Below are 20,386 nucleotides of genomic sequence, written 5' to 3'. Positions count from 1 at the left end.
TAGCTGCTTTTATGAAGTCCTGCTTCCTGTCTAAGTTCTATACTGCCATCCCTAGCCTCAAATTTCTGGTTAGTAATTCAACTTAGCTAGCTGCAAGTGCTGTTACACTGGTGTGAGAACAGTTATGGCAGTGTAACAGTTACGCTTACCCAATACTAAATGTCCTCTCAGATGAGACAGGATAACTTGTTGTGGAAACTTTTCTGAAAAAACAACAGGTTGCCTTGGTATCTACAACCCACCAAAATAGACATTTATGCTGCCAAACGCTACAGGTATGCCTCATGTACCATGGAAACAGATGCACAGTGTGCCTAATATTAAATAAAGCTTTGCTTTCCCAAGTATGTTTTTACCTTTCAGGATCAGTATTTATGCCAATGACTGGTTTAAATTTATCGAAGACCTTACTGGCTGCCAACAACATCGTACCATCACCTACAGAAAAGACAGACCAAAAGTTAGTTTCACTTCACATTCTAGTACCAGAACGTACTCCAGCATTATCATTATGTGCTTTTATATTAACAACAAATCAGGCAAGCTGGACAAAAATACAATGAGACAAAACTACTGACACCTTTCAAATAGGAGTAGTGACAACTGAATTCAAGATGGCAAACATAACTGGAAGAAGTACAACTTATCTGATAGCTATACATGCCCAGGCAATTGAATGTGGCAGAAGCAAGCTTTAAAAGAGATTTATGGAAATTTCTGTACTTTTACCAGTAGGTAAGAGAAATTCTTTAACAAAAGTAAATTTAGAAAGTATTGCTAAACAAAGCCACAAGAGACAGGAAACAAAACCAAATGTTACTGTGAATCACATAAAAACAATGACTTCAGCTTCACCCCAGCTGCCCTCCTAGAAGGCAATTTAAAGGTCTTATTTGGCCCCAAATAGGGATACTTGGAAAAGAAGTCTTAGGTATGTAGAAATCTTGGAAGTAGAAATCTTTAAATGTACTGGCTTCTCCAGATATCGGTATTTTTCCCTGTCTGTTAAACAGAAGACAACTATAACCTCATCCACTCTTTGCACAAAGATATAAGCTCTGAAAAGCACGAAGACATAAGCTCTGAAAACCTCAGATCATGTATCACTTCCCAGCTGCTTCCCTCAACCATAAAAAATTTTGCCACAGACAAACTGGCACTTTAGAGAAGTTCTTTGAAATCTACAAGAGTGTATTAGAATGCTTCAGAAATATATACATAAGCCTTTCTACCCATCCTTCACAGTGACCAGTACCTAAGGGCAAACTCGACTAGTGGGAAGAGAGAAAGCTGTGGTCAAGCCTATTTGCCACAGATGAGTGAGCCCAGCAACACAATGCTGTATTTGCAGCATATCCCAAAAAAACCCACTGAATGAACAGCTGCAATCCAATATTAAAAATAAACAGTCAGGTTAGTTGCTCTGTTGTTCATCTGAAAAACACTTATCAGTGGCACAAGATGCTCAGAAGTTGCAGACTTTTACCTGTACCATCCAACTTGATACGCCAGTCACTGGATTAAGTGTGAAAGCAAGAAAGACAGTTTGAGCAAGGGGACCGTGAGGTAGTACATTGCTCTACACCTCATATCCCAAAAAACGAGTAGTTTTTTAGGGCTACATAAAATCACGACATCAAGCATTTTATCCTCTTTAGTTGAAAACTACAGTAAATTCCACAGTTTATACTGTTTCACACATGCCAAACTTTTCTAGTGGCCATGTACTGGGACTCATTTCCATGGGCTTCAATTTTAGATACTAGAGGTAGTACAAGATGGTCACAACCACTGCATTTTGTCAGATTTTCTGACAATTAGATTAGCAATTTGTTTTCAGAACGTGCATACTTCCAATTGCTTCACAACTGCAAAGTTATTTTTGAGAAACGTATCTATGAAAACATACTGAAGCAAATACTTTCCTCCAATAAAGTCATACCTCCTGCTGATATAACAGCATCTGCCCACCGAACTGTCTCTTCATTATATTCTCGACGCTTAACAAGACGAACTTCTATCCTCTCGTTCCTGTAAAGTTCAGAAAAAGTCTGAATTCTGTCCTGTACTGTTCTTTGTCACAGCCTTCCAAAAAGCTGTCATGCAGCTAAGGAGTAATGACACTCCTATTTGGCTTACAAACACTTGACACACAAATCCCGTACAACTTTCTCATTTATTTTCAAGATGATAATAAAGCATATTAGTCAACTGAACTGAGCCAGTTCACATGATGGTTCTTTCAGGAATGCCTGTTCAACTGCATCACTCTCCTTTCAGTACTCCTGTTTTATTGGTGCTGGTAACAAGGCTTCCTTTTGTTTCACACAGTCCATGGATATTTGCACTGTGTCTGAAATCCTCAATAGCCATACATTCTTACCGTAAGCTGTCTACAACATGCTCCACATTTTTTGTGTGAATGCGATGCCGTTCCAGCAGACCAGCATAGTTAGATCCCTTCAAGGCAAGCTGTAAAACACAAATGGTTTTTGTAGAAGTTAATTGCTGGGGTCTCTCCCCCCCCTGCCATGTAGCCCTGGGAGAGGGGCCCTGGGGGGAGGCACGGTGTTTCCCTGCCCCTGCTCAGCCTCGTTCCCCATTGGTTGTTTTGTGCTTCCCTGCGCGGGCAGGGACCCTCGGGTCCTGTGATTGCAACAGTTCCTCAGCAGATCCTCAGCCATGTGGCTGGAGAAATAAACATCTCTGAAACATCTATCAAGAATCAGTCCATATATATATTCTTTTCCATGGGCCTCATTGTCTGATACACGTGTTGCAGTATCCCCACTGTAACAATTCATCACTACAGTAAGTGCTCTTGAGCAGTGCAAATACAAGCTATAAAAAAGTATGTCTTTTCTCTCAGCAGAGATCCGTTTTTATAAGCACTCCATTAATTACATCTCTATATACATAGCAGTCAGCTTATATTGACTAATTCATTAAATGAATCACATGGCCACAACAGTCAATAATCACAGACTACACAAATATGCAAACAAGCATACTACATTAACTTCCATGCAACTTCCGACATTTTGCTCCTCCTGAATCTGCCAACTGATTTAAACTGTACATAAAGTTACACTAACTGTGCTTCTGCCATGTGCTAAAAGCTCAAGGTTGTGCTGCAGAGAAGACAGAGAACAGAAAAAGCAACAGGAATGACAATTAAGAAAACAGAGCCTGAAATGCCTACAGCATTACCCTTCAAATTGTATTTGAGCTAAAATGGAAGACTGCCAAGTGCTAACAAAGGTGACATTTTCTCTGCATCAAAAAAAAGCTTAAGGACAATTTACCTACTACCTTTGATATCATTCCCTGGATTATATGCCACATTTTTTAAACAAGTTGGTAACAAACAATAACAAGACAAACTGTGCAGGTGCATTCTAGTCTCATCTCTCGTGGAAACTGGAGAATTTGAATATTTAATCTCAACACAATCTTCAGACCATGGAAATATTTTGCAGTTTATACAGATAGACTCTTACGAGCAGGCAGGTGAGACTACTGACTGCAGATTAGTCTTTCAACAAGTTTTGGTGCGAGTAATTCAGTCACCATTTGTTCTTTATCTTATTTAGCAAGGGGGGCCCTCATCTGGGGCTGATACTGCCAAATATGTGTGTGCATGGAGATAAAGAAAGTGAAAGAAAGAGGGTGCAAAGGATGTTAAGCAAAAGAAGTCTATAAATACATTCATAGTGAAAGTGATCCTGCTTTGAGCAGCAGGATCCTCATGCTCCTTCTAGCCTGAATTAACCTACAATTACACTGTCACTGCTTCCTTTTCCCTGAACAGTTAAAACCAATTTATCAGCAGAGAAACAGAACTCCTAGAGTTTGTGTAGAGGAATTCATCTGTGCCAGAAGCTCTAAACAGGCACTTCCAGCAATTTATTCAAGTTCAATGTTTTATACCATTCCAAGAGAAAGTTGTGCCAGACAGCCTCATCTAATCCCATTTTTATAGACTCACATACTACACAACTCCTGAGAGAAGGGAAGAGCACTGTTGGGATATGACTGAAGTCAACCACAATCCAATACCCAGGAAATGCAATCTTTATGCATCTGACACCCATTCACGTCAAGAAATCCAACCATGAGCTAAGCACGTAAGACAGACTGAGCACCGAAGAAGTTACAGAAAAGTATGTACTTGGCTGCTCTGGAACAGCATGGCTGTTCCACTCAGTGTGTTTACAATTGGCAAGCAACTTGCAGGAACAAAATCTTCAGTTATCTTATAGCTGGGATCAGGAAACCACTTCCAACAGACTCACAGGGTGTCTGGATGCATCAAGGCACTAAAAACAGACAATGGGAGTAGCTGCCTGCCAGCTATGCAGGATCACACACAGACACAGGCATGTGGATGATCAGGAAACATCCAGACAATTATTGAAGGTTATTTTTACAAAGCTTGCTCGCATTGGTTTACTGGGGTACAGGGTGTTTTGCCCCATTAACTGCCTCACACACTTAAATCTTTTGTTTCTACTCCTGAGCTACAATGCTGTGCACCCTGGACCCCTCTTAGTCGTGCAGAGTCCATGGTGTTGCACTGGGAACTTGAACAGTGCCCCTGTGGGCTTTGAGGAGGGAAAGAGTACACAGGGCTATGCTAGTTACAGCACTGCCCATTGCTGGGTCTGCTGTCAGCCTCTCATGATCCATTTGGATGGGAAAGGAAAAGGTAGAAAGGGAAGAAGGAGGTACTTGCCTCCCTCAGATATCTGCCGCTGAGCACCCCAGGTCTACTTTGCTAGAAGAATTTTCAATTGCACATTCAAAGCATAAATTGATCTTTCTTTACAATAAGAACAAGAAATCCACAACCAAACAATTTCCAAAAAACACCAACTGTTACTAAAATCAGGGTTCCTCTAGAAATATCCGCTGGAAATGAAACAAACACCTGACCAGCAGACTGCTGCAGCAGCACACATTTTCCAGGCTGCTGTTTCCACAGAAAATAGAAACCACAAACTCCACATTACAATTTTATGTACTTCATTTATTTGGCTAATTTGTCAGCACGCTATTTTTCAACTTGGTGGAAGAGAGCTTTTATCTCAGAACAATAAGAATGTAATAATTCTCTGCATGATCATTTGCAGGTTTTTGAGCCACCAACATCAGTGGTGAGCCTACAGCTAACATTTCCCTGGCATCACCAGGAAGGAGAGGTATGGGTAGTGCCCTTGCTACAGAACAGAGTCTGTTCTGTAACTTCCATTTGCCACAGCTGAGTTAAATTATTTCATCAACAGCTTCAGAAAACAGAAGGGGTCATTCAGCAAATAAACTATCAGTATTCTGACAACTGGATGAACCTTTTCAGCAGCACTCTAGAACAGGCATTGAATGTGTACATCTCCTCTTTGAATTTAGCTCTAGAACAAGAAAGCAAGTATTACTAAACAACAAGAAAAATGAAAAGTTAGGGCCTTGAGTTTAAATGGCTGTGCTACATCTAGGGAATTAACAAATTGTCCTGATTTGCAGAAGGCTCCAGAGACTACAACAGTCTGTTCATCTCCAGCCTCATCTCTCTAGTTCAGAGATTAATAACTCGCAAGTTCATTCATCTAAGAACACACAAAGGGGAAGCCTGACTGAGCCTAACCGCAGTCAAGTATTATCCAACAGGAATGCTAATCATCAGCTGCTCTCACTCAACTACTCCAAAGAACCAGAGAAGTGCTCACAGTCCTTGTGGTCAGAGGCCACAGAATCACAGAGTGGTTGAGCTAGAATGGACCTCTGGAAGTCCTCTGGTCCAACCCCAAGCTCAGGCAGGGCCACCTGAAGCCACCTGTCCAGTACCACATCCAGATGGCTTTAGAAGATCTTCACAGATGGAGTCCCTACCACATCTCTGGACAAACTGTGCCAGTGCCCAGTCATCCTCAAAGTGAAAAAGTGTCTCCCAATGTTCAGACAGATACACTCGTATTTCACTGCCTCTGCTCCTGCCTCATATCCAGCACCTGACTGCCACATGAAAACTATGACAAATGCTGCTGCTGGAAAGAGTTTTGCACTTAGGATAAAGTGTAAGACCAAACCGAGACTACCACCTGCTTTTTACTTTAAAAGAGATGAAGGCAAAGATCAGGCAGTCCAATTGCTGTGTGCATGACTACCTCCTTAAGAGCCTTGAAGGAACTTGGGACGTACAGACAACAAAAGGACAGCCTGGGTCCTGAGCCCAATCATCAGACAGGCCCCCAAACCTATGCCAGGTTTGGGTTTTGTCAACTGACTCCTCAAAAAGGCACAGAGGTATTAAACTCTGCATGAAGACAACTTTCAAGCTCTTCTTCCTTTGGAGGAAGCTCTGATTTACAAGTAGGCCTAGTAATCTGACCTCATTACCATGCAAAATGCATGAATATATATACAAGAGCTATTCTATCAAAAAGTGCATTAGCATATGAAAACAAAGACAAATTGGACAAAAATACATTCGGGCACAACTTCAGTAGTAGTCTTAAACCTCACAGCAGAAATGCAACGCAAAGTAGACTTCCAGAAGAGCTTGTGGTGAAAAGCATACTCAGGGGAGTAGAACACTTCCTGTGAATGGAGCTATTTTTCCCTTAGACTGAAGGAGAAAAGATCTAAATCAAATATCTAAGAATAGCTCTTGAATATTCTGGCCTGATCCTTCTTGAAAGAAAGGATAATTTTTCACAAAGCTCCTCTAATAACCACTTAAGCAAGGAACTTTTGCTTGACTGCCTTCCTTCTGTAGTCTCAGCCTGCACCTCTGGCAAGTCCCACCTCATTTGGTTTAAACTGCGGATCTGCTGTCTTTTAGTAATGTTGGCCCTGCAGGAACACTGCTGCACAACAAGGACATGGCTTCTAGACACAAATACAGAAGCAACATGAAGCCCAGCAACATCAGAGTACCCAATGTTGTCTACATATGTGGATTATAACCCTTGATTTAGACAATGGGAAAAAGAAAGCAACAGCTGAGTCCTATGGCATTGCTAATCTAAGCATTAGGATAAAAGAGTATGTTCTCTCAATACAGCAATATGGATATTGTCTGGAGTGAATCTGTCAACTGAGCACCTTCTGCATCTCATCCTAGTAGAATCACAAAATGATCTGGTTTGAAGGGACCTTAAAGATCATCCAGCTACAGCCACCCTATTCTGGACACCTTCCACTAGACCAGGCTGCCCAGAGTTCTATCCAACCTGGACTTGGACACTTTGAGGGATGGTGCATTCACAAGTTCTCTGGGCAACCTTTGCCAGAGCTTCACCACCTTCACAGTAAATGATTTCTTCCTAACAGCTAAACCATATCCCCTCTTTCAACTTAAAGCCATTCCATTCATCCACCAATACACTCAGAGGGACTCATAAAAGGTCCTTCTTGAGCTTTCTTGTGGAGCCCCTTCAGGCGCTATAAGTTCTCCTCAGAGCCTTCTCTTCTCGAGGCTGAACAGCTCAAACTGTCTTGTCCTCACAGAAGAGGTGCTCCAGCTCCATGAACATCTTTGTGGCCCTCCCCTGGACTTGTCCAGTAAGACTAAATGAAACTTTTCAGATGCACTTTGGCCTTCTATGAATACATATATATTCTCATTACTGGGCTTATCCTGAATTTACAGCACTAACCTTCATGCAGCCTTAAACTGCCACTGCACCAGGGGGGAGTTAATGCCTCGGTGTATCAGTCACTTGTTTTATAACTGCTGTTCATTCAGGAGTTAAACTAAATATCTGATGAGAAAGGGGGCACAGGGGGGAAGCTAACAACAACAAAAAGCATAGATCTAGAAACAATTACTCTCTCAAATTTCCACAATTAACTTGCCCACACATGCACACCATCTGGAAAACAAGAGCAGATCACTGCTTTCCAGTCTACCCAACTTCTACAGAAAGAACCACCATACAATACAAATGGATTTAGGGAGCAACAGCTGAATACAAAAAATATGAATTTGAAGCTAAAGTCAAAAATACTCTGAGCGCTATAGATACAGCAATCTGTTTCTAAGAAGAGTACAGCACTTAAGTCCTGTACTTTCAGAAATTGTCTCTTGAGATTTAACCACATGTCCCAAGTATAGCCAAAGTTAGTGTTCAGCTTTGTTCTGTTTAAAAAAAACCTGAGATTTTGACAGGCTTATAGAAAAAATATTTTCCTCAATACATTAAGTTTTGAACTAGAAACAGTTTTGAATATAGGACATGCTTCAAGCCATAAACATGTCTTAGCTTTCCTGACAGAACTTGACTTTGACTCAAAACTTACTTAATTACCAAAGTCTGTCAATCTATATGCAAGTAATTATCCTATGTTCTGGTGTTAACTACTAGTTAAGGTAAAGCTCAATCTGTCATGCTAAAAACAAATGCAATTTTCCTCACAGGTCAGGCACACACTAAACTTTCGGATTTCTAAGGAGCTCAAATGACATATTTGAGCTTTTCTATTTCACGATGTAAAAATAATCCACATATAAGTACACAGGATTAAAGCATGGTTCAGCTTCTGAATCTTAGATAATAAAATACTGACAACAAAATAGATAAATAAACTGAGCAGCTAGCCATAGCAGAACTTGCCCAATAGATATCTGTAACTTGGAGACACGTTTCAAGTATCCCAGACAAAAGGGTCTGCTAGGGTAGGCACAGCAAGCTTGAACCACAACTCTGAATGGTAAGTGTTTCTACCAGCCATCAGCTGGAATTGATGAGAGAGCTGAATTAGATGGTTGTACACAACAGATACCCAGGTTTGGACAGGGCACTAACTTTCATGGTAAGTACAGGACAGCACACCTACCCTCGATGTATAGTAGAAAACAAGTATCATTTGTGAGCTCCAATTGCTGTATTCACAGCAATGACATCAAGTTTGCTGACAACACCAAGACGTGTGGTGCAGTTGATACACTGGAGGGTGAAGGTGTCAGTCATGGGACCTTGACAGGTTTGAGAGGTGGGTCTGTATAAACCTCATAAAATTGAGCAAGGCCAAATGCACAGTGCTGCACCTGGGCTGGGGGCAAGTCCCACTATCAATATTGGGCTGTGGGACGAAGGGATAGAGAGCAGCTATGGAGAAGGACTGGAAGGTGTTGGTGAATGAACAGCTGGACATGGCTCAGCAATGTGAGCTCACAGCCCAGGAAGATACCCCAGGCTGCACCCAGAATGTCTGGGTGGCAGCAGGGGAGGGAGGGGATTCTCCGCTCTGCTGAGACCCACCTGAAGCACTGCATCCAGCTCTGGGGTCCCTGCACAGGAAGGACAGGGACCTGTTGGAGTGAGTACACAGAAGGGCCACAGGGGTGATCAGAGGGCTGGAGAACCTCTCCTGTGAAGACAGGCTGAGAGAGATCTTTAATATCCCTCTTTTCACAGAAGCTGCTTGACTTCTTAAAAGGGGAAATGTGGTCTCCTAATTGCTTTTGCACTAGAAATAGTAAATGCATCATCTGATCTCATATGGTCTGGCTACAGATAAAGATTCAAGACAGTATTGCCACGACATTTAGAAAAAAAAAGCTAGTCAAATTTAAGTATTTACTGAAAAATCCCAGGCTTATTGAATAATACTGTTTGATAAGTCACTGGCTTAATGTGACATGTCAACCCTGACTGGATGCCAGGTGCCCACCAAAGCTGCTCTATCACACCCCTTCACAATGAGATAGGGAAGAGAAAATACAAGGAAAGGTTCACAAGTTGAGATAAAGACAGGGAGAGATCACTGATCAGTTACCATCAGAGATTAAACACTCAGCTTGGGGAAATGAACTGAACTTACTATGAATCAAAATCAGGGCAAGATAATGAGAAGTAAAACAAATCTTAACAACACCTTCCCTCCATCCCTCCATTTTTCCCAGCTCTCCCTCCGCTCCCTCAGCAGAACACGGACATGGGCATGGGGGTTACAGTCAGTTCATCTTAAGTTGTTTCTGACACTGCTCAGGTAGAGGAGCCCTTCCCCTGCCCCAGCCTGGGGGCTCTCCCACGGGAGATAATTTTTTAAAGACTCTCCAGCATGAGTATTTCCCATGGGCTGCAGTTCTCCACAAACTGCTCCAGCACAGGCCCCTCTACAGAGTACAGTCCCTCAGGAAGGCTGCTCCACTGTGCACCCCTTGTGGGCTCACAAGTCCTGCCAGCAAACCTGCTCCAGTGTGGGCTCTTCCCTCCATGGGCCACAGGTCCTGCCAGGAGCCTGCTCCAGCACAGGCTTCCCATGGGGTCACAGCCTCCTTTGATGGCATCCCCCTGCTCCAGTTTGGGGTCCTCCAAGGGCTGCAGGTGGATCTCTGGTCCCCCACGGACCTCCAAGGGCTTCAGGGGCACAGCTGCCTCACCATGGGCTGCAGGGGAATCTCTGCTCTGGTACCTGGAGCACCTCCTGTCCTTCCTCCTTCACTGACCTTGTGTCTGCAGAGCTATTCCTCTCATACATTCACACTCTTCTCCTCTCTGAGAGCAATTACATTTCCACAGTAACATTTCTTCTCTCTTAAATATGTTATCACAGAGATGACACTACCACCTCTGATTGGCTTGACCTGGGTCACTGAGGGTCCATCTTGGATCCATCTAGCATCAGCTGTCAGACATGGGGGAAGCTTCTGGCAGCCTCTTACAGAAGCCACACCTGTAGTCCTCCCCACTACCAAAACCTGGCCACACAAATCCAGTACACTCAATCTTTTGCTAACAACTGCTACCACTGGATTAACCCATTTTGGGACACCTTTAAGAACCTGCAGTCCAGCTCATTCAGACTTGCACAAGTGCTCTGAAACCTTCTCTAAAGTGAACCTTAAAAACAGTCTCAGTGAGCAGCTGCAGGTCCTGAGTGAACTTAAAATGCACTGGCTTCTGACAATTTAATAGCTAAAAAATCCAATCCACAAAGGCAATGCATTGCTTACAGGATGGCTTTGATAATGAGTATTTGCTTTAACTAAAGTAGCAGAGAAACCTAAGCAGGTTCCTGAAACAAACTCTGACTGAGGATGAGAAGTATCAAGGCTCAGGTTTAAGTTTTCCATAAAGCCTTGAACATGAATCAAGTTTGCCATTACAAACTACTGTTGAGTTGCAAGTTATGGCATTAAATCAAGTTCCTCCTCCCCTCCCAGTCTGGATTATTACATATTATACAAGCCTCTTTTAAACCTGCTTTTAAAAAAAATATGCTAGGTTAACCAATGCAGTAAGTCAGTACCTACCACACAAGAACAGCAAGAAGGCTGGACTTACCTGACCAGCACCACTGACTGATTTACTAACTTGCTGTCAGTTGCTCAGAATTTTTCCCAGTATTGTTCCTGGCTACTTGCTTTGTTTCTACCAGTTTGCTGCATCACCCCTCATACTGCAGAAGTCCAGTAGGCTGCTTTAGCTAGGAATATTTTTTTCCTTATATTTTCCTCACTTTTTTTCTTCAGTAATTTAGACTCGTCACTTTCATGACACAGTCAGGGCAGGCCTTCAAATGCTGCTGTAGACTAATGTACCTTCTGTACACCAATGACTGTGAAGTATAGATACTGTAGCATTTTGTATACCATTACTTCAGTACTAGCTGACTTCACTGGCAACATTATGTTCTGAAGTTTACAGAAATGCTGCTTTAGGGCAAGAGTTTGATGCATACATGAACAAAAGTAAAAATGCTATAAACTGTTTTCTAATTCTTCATCCACCACATTAAAGCACTATTGTCATTTCAATCACATCTGAAGAACACACAATAGTTGCAATTCAAAAGCTAATGAAGAGCAAATTGTTTTGTTAACTATAAACAGTGGTAACTGCTTACTGCACTAACAGATTTCTAGAAAACCTGTGCAATCCAGGCAATTCAAACATTCTCATTAATTCAGCACAACATGATGTTGTAAATCACAACTAATGAAGTACTTAAAACCAGTATTAAAGTCACTTCCTAGAAGCAGCCTTCTTCAGCTGTATACAGCATCAGATGCTTGGTGATATAGTCTCAGAAGTTTAATTTAGGTGAATTACACTGAAATGCTCTATTTGATATAAATGACCGAGTATTCTTGAATGGTGTACTGGAAAAACAAATCTTACTGAAAAAATAATTACTACATACCATTTAATTGTTTCTATCATTTTCCAGATTCCTCTTGGAACAACAACATATGAGGAACTTTTTAAAAAAGCAGATGCAAGTAAAGTTACTTAACACTGATGCAGGTATATCAAATTTCAAAGGTAATGATAAACAAATGCACACCATGGTTGTATAACTTGAAAAGCATTTACACCCATCTCAGTTTCCAGTGGATTAGCTCAAAAATTTTATTTCTCAAAAAAAAGTTTCTTTAGCTTTATAAAATCCTAGTGGAATATAACCTGTGTCTTGAATTCTGTATGCTTCAATTCACTAAACTGAGTTAGTATTTCTCCCTCTTTTCAGGATAAGATACAGAATAGTACAGTCTTAACAGCTTTAAAACACTTTATGTGCTCCCTAAAAGAACATCCACTGAAAAAATTCACATTACCAGGTAAGAAGAGATGGGTAGTTTGAATTCAACAGAACAATGAAAAATTTTGCAGTATCACCTCATTCATTAATTAAGTTTCTATTTAAAGATACTACCTTCAAATATACCCTGTACACCTAGATCCACAAGAGGACACAGGGTTAAATGCCTCAATACTTACTGATTTTCAGAAAAGCAACTTTTTAAAAATTGTCTGCTAAATTATCAGACTTCATTTTAAAATTAGAATTCAGTTGAACTTTGAAGTTTGCATATCACTTTTTCCTTCTGCTACCTTCTTTGCACTTGCAAAAATCCCAGTGTTCTGAAAATATTTGAGTGGCATTTTCTAAATAAGTGCTTGAAAGGATCACGAGCATCAGTATTGAAGTGCAGTCCTCTAAAACAGAAATCTAAGACCAAAATACTTGGCTATTTTCCAAAAGGCTATCTTCAGGTGGTGGTATGAGTGTTACAAGCCTGTAACACTAGTACCCAGGAAAAATAATTTAAAAGTGATACTAAAATGGTATCTTTCATCATTTAATGTAAAAAATAGCAAAGAATTTTTCTGTCATTAAAAACAAAAATCCATCACCTATCAAGTTATGGGTAAAACAGTACATTTCCCACAAGAGGAAATTTTCTAAGAGACATGAAAACTTTAATGCACAGGCTAGCAACAACTGGTGCTGTACACATCCAGAGTAGAAGCTGGAGGTTGGGAAGGTAGTGTTCTGCTACACACACCCCATCTACAGTTCTGTGGGGTTTTTTTGGCACAGCATAGGAGCCCCAGCTGAAGCTCGCCTACCTGCTGGGTAACAATTCTTCCTTCCTTCCTGACCAGCCCTGCTCATGATGTTGTTGGTGCACCATGCACCACCTGTGCGAATTCACACTAGCCTCTTTCAGGGGAGGCAATATCCTGACAACAGGTTACCTCTTCTCTAACCAGATACAAGTTTCCATTGCGCTGTGTGAACGTCACATCGCTGAGATTACCACCCCTAGCAATTAGCTGCAGTGGTCCAAAAGAGCCAAAAAGTGTTCCAAACCTCCTGTGCTCTCCCTCCCTGCTGCAAATAAAGACACAAAAGCCAGCCACAACAGAATATCAATTCTAGTCCACACTGAATAACTTCCTTCCAATTAAGACCAAGACAAACATAATTTTTCATATGACAAGACATTTTCAGAGATAACTAGAACTGTTTATGAAATTTGTTTGGACAGGTAAATTGTTCATCTTCCCTTACAGCTGTGAGAAGTCATCAGCTTATCACATCTGCACTATCAAACAAAACAAAAACCAGAAGTCAGGAAATTAGCTTTATCTATTACTGGGGTATTATATTCTCTTAGTTTACATAAGGACAACAGCAGAGCTTCTTCTGCATGGATTTACTGAGAATGAAATAAACAGAACATGCAGTAGCCTTCAGCATTAGTTGACCAGATCATGCATTTTTGTAACTAGTCGTATTTAGATGCTAATCCCAGTAAACCACATCAGAAGAACTGCAAATTGCTACCACTTCTGGTAAGCAAAATGTTTGTATCGACTTGGGAGAAAGATTACTATTTTTCATCTAACTTAAAGGTGGCAACTGCAAGTTTTAGAAACTCAACAGTCCCTTTAAATTTCATAACGGCAAAGAAAAGTATTTCTTGCATGATATGAAGCACAAAATTTACTGATGTAACACTTTTTTTTAAATTGCTGGGTCATTCTGGGACATTTTTGTTTTGTGGTATTAGGAATCCATTTTTATAGCTCTCTAATCTCCCTTCTGAACTAAAGACTCTGAAACCCTCCCCTGTACAACGGCACACACAGCACTTAATTACACTTTTCAGACTAAGTCAGAATTAGAACACTAATTATGATGGTCAGACGTGTTTATGTATGGTTAAGAACAGATTTTAACAATTTATTTATAAGCATGTAAGAGTATCTGTATCTGCCACAAGGTAGGTAAAAACAACAACCTGGAGCAGGCACGCACAACATGCATGTAGAGAGCCAGTGGAAGATTTCATCTTTCACAGATCTACTAGACACTCCAAAGAGTATCTGCCCTTGCTCTCCATCTCTCCTCCAGATGTTTTGCCCTTCTGCTGTCTAGAGCGCTTCTTCACCTTTCGCATCTCTGTTTGCACAGAGAAAGAATTCTGGAATTGTGACCTTGTAGCTTTGACTTTGAAACATTTCATAGTGTCTGTATAATACGACTCACTTGGTGTCCAAAAGAAAGGCCACAGAAGGGTTTAAGCTACAGATGCCCAGGGCCTTCATGGCTTATTAGAAATGTCAGCCAGTCACCTTCATTACTGATATTCTGCTTCTTGGAGGATACTGTGATTTATACTGTGTATATCACAGATATGATATATGCTACAATCTGTATCATGTATCTCTATATATTGGTGTATACCAATGATTCATCTTCAGCCTCCTTAAATATGGAACAAATCCCATCTCATTAGAATGTGTGCCTAAAGGCACCACCATTTCCGCATTAAGCTACTTACTGCATATTCAGTCTTAATATATAAACACATTGATTGCAACAGCTACGTTCAAGGACTTCTCTCCTGTCTTGGTGATCACGCAGAACTGCTTAAGCCCACAATTCTCATTAATTGTACTTTACTGATATCTGAAGCTTCCAAGCAGAGACATCAGTTGTCTTCTAGAAACTTGCAAACATCTCTTCTGCTCACAACTGGCAGGCAACAAGCCCAGGTATGGCTGCTCAAATCTAAGCCTCCAACATTACCTTGAAAATGAATTTCTGTATTTCAGATAGCCAGCATCTGCACATCTGAAGGTCCGTGACAGAGGATGACAGCACCATACTCCTCCTCTGGCATAGGCTCCCTCACACCACAAGCCTCCTCCAGGATCACCCAAACCTGAGCCCCTGCAATGTAACAATCCTCACCACCAGTACATCTGGGTCAGCCAGTAGCTCTGACCACCAAGGCAGCCAAACCTCTCCTGGGCTCTTTTGCTTTCACTCTTTGCCTGTATCCCAAAACAAGGCTTTCACGCAAACTCAACTCCCACCCTGCCTTCTGTGTGGCCCTTCAATGCAACTGAGCTGCAAACCCACAGACAGTGTGTCTGGGCTCATTTCTAAGACCAGCTGCCTTGGAGCAGCTTCCCAAGTCTCCCCAGGAGAAACAGAGACACAGGCAGCATGTAGCGCAGCTAGCACCAGGAAGCAAAATGCATCGTGTTCCCAAGCTGCCCGCAGTGGCACTGTGGGGGAAGGACACTTCGCAGCAATCACTCTGCTACAAAGTGATCTATCTCTGTCCCCACCAGAGAGGGTAAGAGTCTTCTGAACCTTCACATAACATATTCAGTGAGGCTGCCATTAACTCAGTCTGAGCAAAAACGGTCTGAGATCAGAGTCACAGCAGAATGCAAATACACAAGTTTTTACAGGTTAGCTACAAAATGGTAAGAAATGGGCAGCAAGGATAATTTCTTCACTCTCTTATTTTCTGTTTCAAAACCAGAATTCTGGAAGACCTTTCAAATGTGTTCTTGCACAAATCTTTGTATTCCCACCCATACAGGGAGAGCTTAACTCAATATTGCTACACACATAGTTAGGCAAGTTGGGCTTTGTCTACCTGGCGACACCAAGTTTTATTGCTGCAATTCCTCACAAGGCACTATTTTAAGGGGAAAGATAGATTTTAAAAAAGCACCAGTCCTAGAACAGAAATTCTAGAATTGTCACAAATACCAAGAATTACTGTGTACCTGTAAGTTTCTCCAAAAGGACTCTGAGGCATTTCTGCAACTATTACAATCACCGAGTTCACAGTTACTTTTTAAAAAATGCGTATTCAGAGCGATACAGGTTACCAATCATGCAAAATATGCATTCACATGAGGAAAGAAACTGCATCTACCACTACATTCAGTCATGAGCACCTTAAGGATGTGCAATGCTGCTCACTGAGTCACCACTTGTACACAAGCGGTTAGGGAAAAGCAACCAAACACTGCTTCTCCTGGGTTTAGCTGCACACTGAGGACAACCTCTATACCCAACAACACGAAATGATTCGTCAAGAGAAGCTAAATGATGAGAAAAAGTCTTACAGATGAGCTGTGAGAGACCCTTCTTTCCCCTCACCAGCGTATGAAAGGAAGTACAGGGACACCTCAGCCAACAGGAACCTACATGAGAATCAACACAGACTGTCATTAAACTTGCTGAACTGTGACTAGAAAGCTATACAAAACGTGTAAAAAATGCCTGGGCAGGAATTCCATAGGAGGCAGATGACCAACTGAAGCACACAGACATTGCTGTAGATACTGTACACTTTATCCAAATTCTTTACACAGCATGGCTATGCAGCCATTTGTCGTTGCTATGTACGTTAAGCACATGTACAAGTTTAATCCAAACATTGCAAACTAACAGAGGCCTAAAATATTTCCAGTTGTAAGAGACTGAAGACCTGACAGACACAAACTAATGTGTGGACAAATTACTGTAATAGACTTATTCGGAATAAAGGCATAATAATATGAGCTCGTGACAGGGACTGTACAGACTGCTGGCAGCCAAAGTAACTCCTTCAGGTACATCCTTCAATCCACCGGTGGCAGATGAACACTGGAAGGAGACAGCCACAGGGTAAAGGGAGAACTGGGTGAAGTCACTGAGCATGATGGTGATGAAGACACAAGACACTGGGTGCACATACCAACTCTCAGAGACGCTTGCTTTCCTTAGTATACCTTCATTAATGGACCTTTACCTTAAAGGTTTCTTAGACACTAAAGAAAAAGGCTTTTCTAAGAACTGTAACAAGCAGAGCGTATTTGAGAGAGATCTGGCTGTCCGAACGGAGGAAAATACGTAAGGATGAAGCGAGGATGTGAGGCAAGAAAACGGAGGAAATGCGAATCAGTCCACTCTAAGACTTAGAGGGAATTGTTCGCAACACTGAGCTTTCCTCGGCATGTACTTCTCCAATGTTTATACTACACACTGAAAGAAAAAGCCCGCAGTTTGCTGAGGGCTGCTGAAATCCCGGCGAGGGCAAAACCCAAGCACGCTTACTACACAAATCTCTCGGCAGCCTGCAAGCGATGAATGAAGGGCGGACCAGCGGCGCCGCTCATGCCCCTCTCCCAGGCGGTGCTGCTCGGTGGCTCCATCGGAATCGGGGGATCGGGGGCGCGGGGAGGGACGCGGCGAGAGGGCAGAGCCTCCGGCAGCAGGGGCAGAGCGCGGGGACAGCGGCCGCGACTCCGCTCACCTCCCCGGCCGCCGGCTCCGCCCCACCAGGGCCCGGGGAAGCCCCGGGGACACTCGGACACAGCGGCCCGGCGGCCCCAAGGAGCCGGGCATCACCCTGGGAATCCCCCGAAGCCGGGCACCACCCCGGCCATCCCTCGCCGGAGCCGTGCATCACCCTGGGGACCCCCCCCCCGCTGCAGCCCTGGCGGCAACGCCCTCGGTGGCCGGGACCGCCGGCCCCTCCCGCCGCTCACCAGCTGCTTGAGGTCCTCCTCGGAGAGCCCGGCGTAGCGGTACCGCTGCTGCTCGAACTCGTACCGCGTCGTCTTCACCACCACCGCCACTCGCGACGGCCGGAACCCGCCCCCCGCCGCCCCCGATCCGCACGGAGCGGCCCCCGCCACCCCCCGCCCGGGCGCCGCCGCCGCGGAGGGGCTCAGCCCACCGAGGGCGAGTAGGCGCCGGTGGGCGCCGCCGAGCAGCGGCAGCCACGGCGGGGAGGGGGAAGCCGCCGCCCGCTGGCAGAGTAGCGCGGAGCGGCGAGCAGCCGCCCGGCCGACGAGGCGGAGGCGGCCGCAGGGGAAGCCCCACGCGGAGAACATCTCCCGGGCTCTGCGCCGCTCCCCGGGGCGGGCGCAGCGCTGCCGGCGGCGGCTGCGGCCGCTCTGCGGCGGCGCCCGGCACACATGGCCCGGCCGCGCCCGCCGCCCCGCCCTCCCCGCGCGCAGCCGCCGCTCCCGCCAATGGCCAGCGGCGCCGCGGGGCACCCGCCCCTCGAGGGGGCGGGGCCCGGAAGGTCTCCCCGGCGCGTGCGCCCTCCCCGGCCAACCGCGGCACAGCGCGCGGCGAGCGCGTGCCCCACCCCGCGCCCCGGGGAGCGCCGGCTGCGCATGCGCAGCGCAGAGGGCCCGCTCCCCGCCCGCCCCTGCGGGGCCCCGCCTCGACTCCTGGCTGCGCCCGGTGCGCCGGACGGGGCGCGAGGCACGTAGGCGGTGCGCGGCGGAGGTGCTCGCGCCCGGCGCCCTGGGGCGCCGTGAGGAGACAGCGACAGTGTCCCCAGTGCCCCCAAGTGTCCCAGGGCACAGCGACAGTGCCCCCAGTACTTCAGTGCCCCACAGTGTTCCTAGTACTCCTCGGTGCTCCCCTATGTCCCAGGGGACAGCGATAGTGCCACCCATGCCCCCAGTACTTCCAGTGCCTTGGGAGATAGCGATAGTGTTAAACGCATAAAGAGTAACAAATAACTTGGTGTTTGACCGTGTGTGTGGAAATCTCACGTAATCGTGTTGCCGCTTTTGTTGTCGGTCTTTGTGGTAGTTTTACAGCACGGCAGGAAGGCAAATACGAATTGATAATAGTATATTAGGAAAACTTCACATAGCTTTGGGGAATCTACAGGAATTCTGAGACTAAATAGTGTTCCTAAACAGTGTCCCCCCACCCCGCGGGACAGTGAGAATGCCCCATTACTTGTGAAATAATGCCCTGTTTGAGCAGGGGGATCGTGGGGTCGGCACCACGCAGACTGTGGAAATCAGGTGGGATTGCCTCGCCGGGGGGCTGCCTGCTTCCCTGGGAAACTGGGGCAGGGGGATTTCGGAAAAGAACTCTGAAAGGTGGGAAAATACAGCACGTGCTGTGTTTTAGAAGGGCTAAATGCTGCATCTGGGCCAGAGAGCTGGTGAGAAACATGTAGCTTAAAAGGTCTTTCTGTTATCCGTGCCTGTTCTGGTCTTTGTGACATTTGCTAGTGTCAGGAAGGGCAGAAAGACCGCAGCGCCGCGAGACAGCGTCTGGCGAGTGCAGGTAAAAAAAAAAAAAAAAAAAAAAAAAAAATCGATCCTGAGTTACTTTTTAATACTGTAAGCAAGCTGTCCAGAATTTCTGTGGGGGTTTGCATCATTATTAATAACTGCCTGCACAGGCATCGACTGCCACAGACGGTCCTCCTGCACTGAAGCCTTCACTTAGACACGCATTTCTCATTACTCACCTTGTGCCTGATCTTCCCTGGGGGAAGGGATTGAAGCAGTAGCTCTTGCCTGTCAATGCAGCACTCCTCTACAGTGCTTTGCCAAGGGTCTAAGGAAATGACCGTAGCTGCAGCCATTCAGCCCTTCTCACAAGACAAAGGCTCTCTCCTTGCTGGTGGGTAGGAGGATTCTCTATCTACTGATTAGCTTAGCCTTGAAGGATACTGTCATAAAACAGATTACCAGGAGACCAGTTAAACACAACTAATTCCCTTGCTAACCAGAAAATGCCTCATTCTGTATAACCATTAACTTTTAGGTTGTACAAAGCAGTAGGAAATACAAGATCTTGGAGACCAAAAAGATATAGGAGATTTTGAAAATTTATGACTCTGTTCTGAATAGTATCTATTTTATAACTTGTTTGACCACTTAGCTGCTCCTCTAAGATTCTGTGTTTCATGTATTATCTATTTATATTGAATTGTTTTGATCTTTGAAAAACAAATCAGCTTCAACCACTAAGTTTGAATATGGAACAGTATTTTATTCTGAAGTCATGCAATTATCATGTTATGGTCTTTTGAATT

The 20,386-nt window shown here is 44.2% G+C and overlaps 1 protein-coding gene across 2 annotated transcripts in view; it reads right to left on the bottom strand.

Annotated features, from left to right (window-relative positions):
• NADK2 (NAD kinase 2, mitochondrial) overlaps positions 1-18,560 on the bottom strand; it is a 32,628-nt gene extending 14,068 nt beyond the window's left edge. For both annotated transcript variants that reach the window (XM_032097369.1, XM_032097370.1), the window contains exons 1-4: positions 18,078-18,560; positions 2,384-2,472; positions 1,943-2,031; positions 357-438 (exon numbers count right to left, since the gene is read on the bottom strand). In XM_032097369.1, the coding sequence (XP_031953260.1) occupies positions 357-438; positions 1,943-2,031; positions 2,384-2,472; positions 18,078-18,425 (608 nt within the window). In that variant the 5' untranslated portion in view covers positions 18,426-18,560. The remainder of the gene's footprint in view (positions 1-356; positions 439-1,942; positions 2,032-2,383; positions 2,473-18,077) is intronic.
• Between the last annotated feature and the right edge of the window lie 1,826 nt (positions 18,561-20,386).

The sequence above is a fragment of the Corvus moneduloides genome, chromosome Z (assembly GCF_009650955.1).
Source record: "Corvus moneduloides isolate bCorMon1 chromosome Z, bCorMon1.pri, whole genome shotgun sequence".
NCBI classification, from domain to species: Eukaryota; Metazoa; Chordata; class Aves; order Passeriformes; family Corvidae; genus Corvus; species Corvus moneduloides.
Note: the sequence above shows the minus strand (reverse complement) of the source record. Positions and strands in the feature narration are given on the sequence as shown.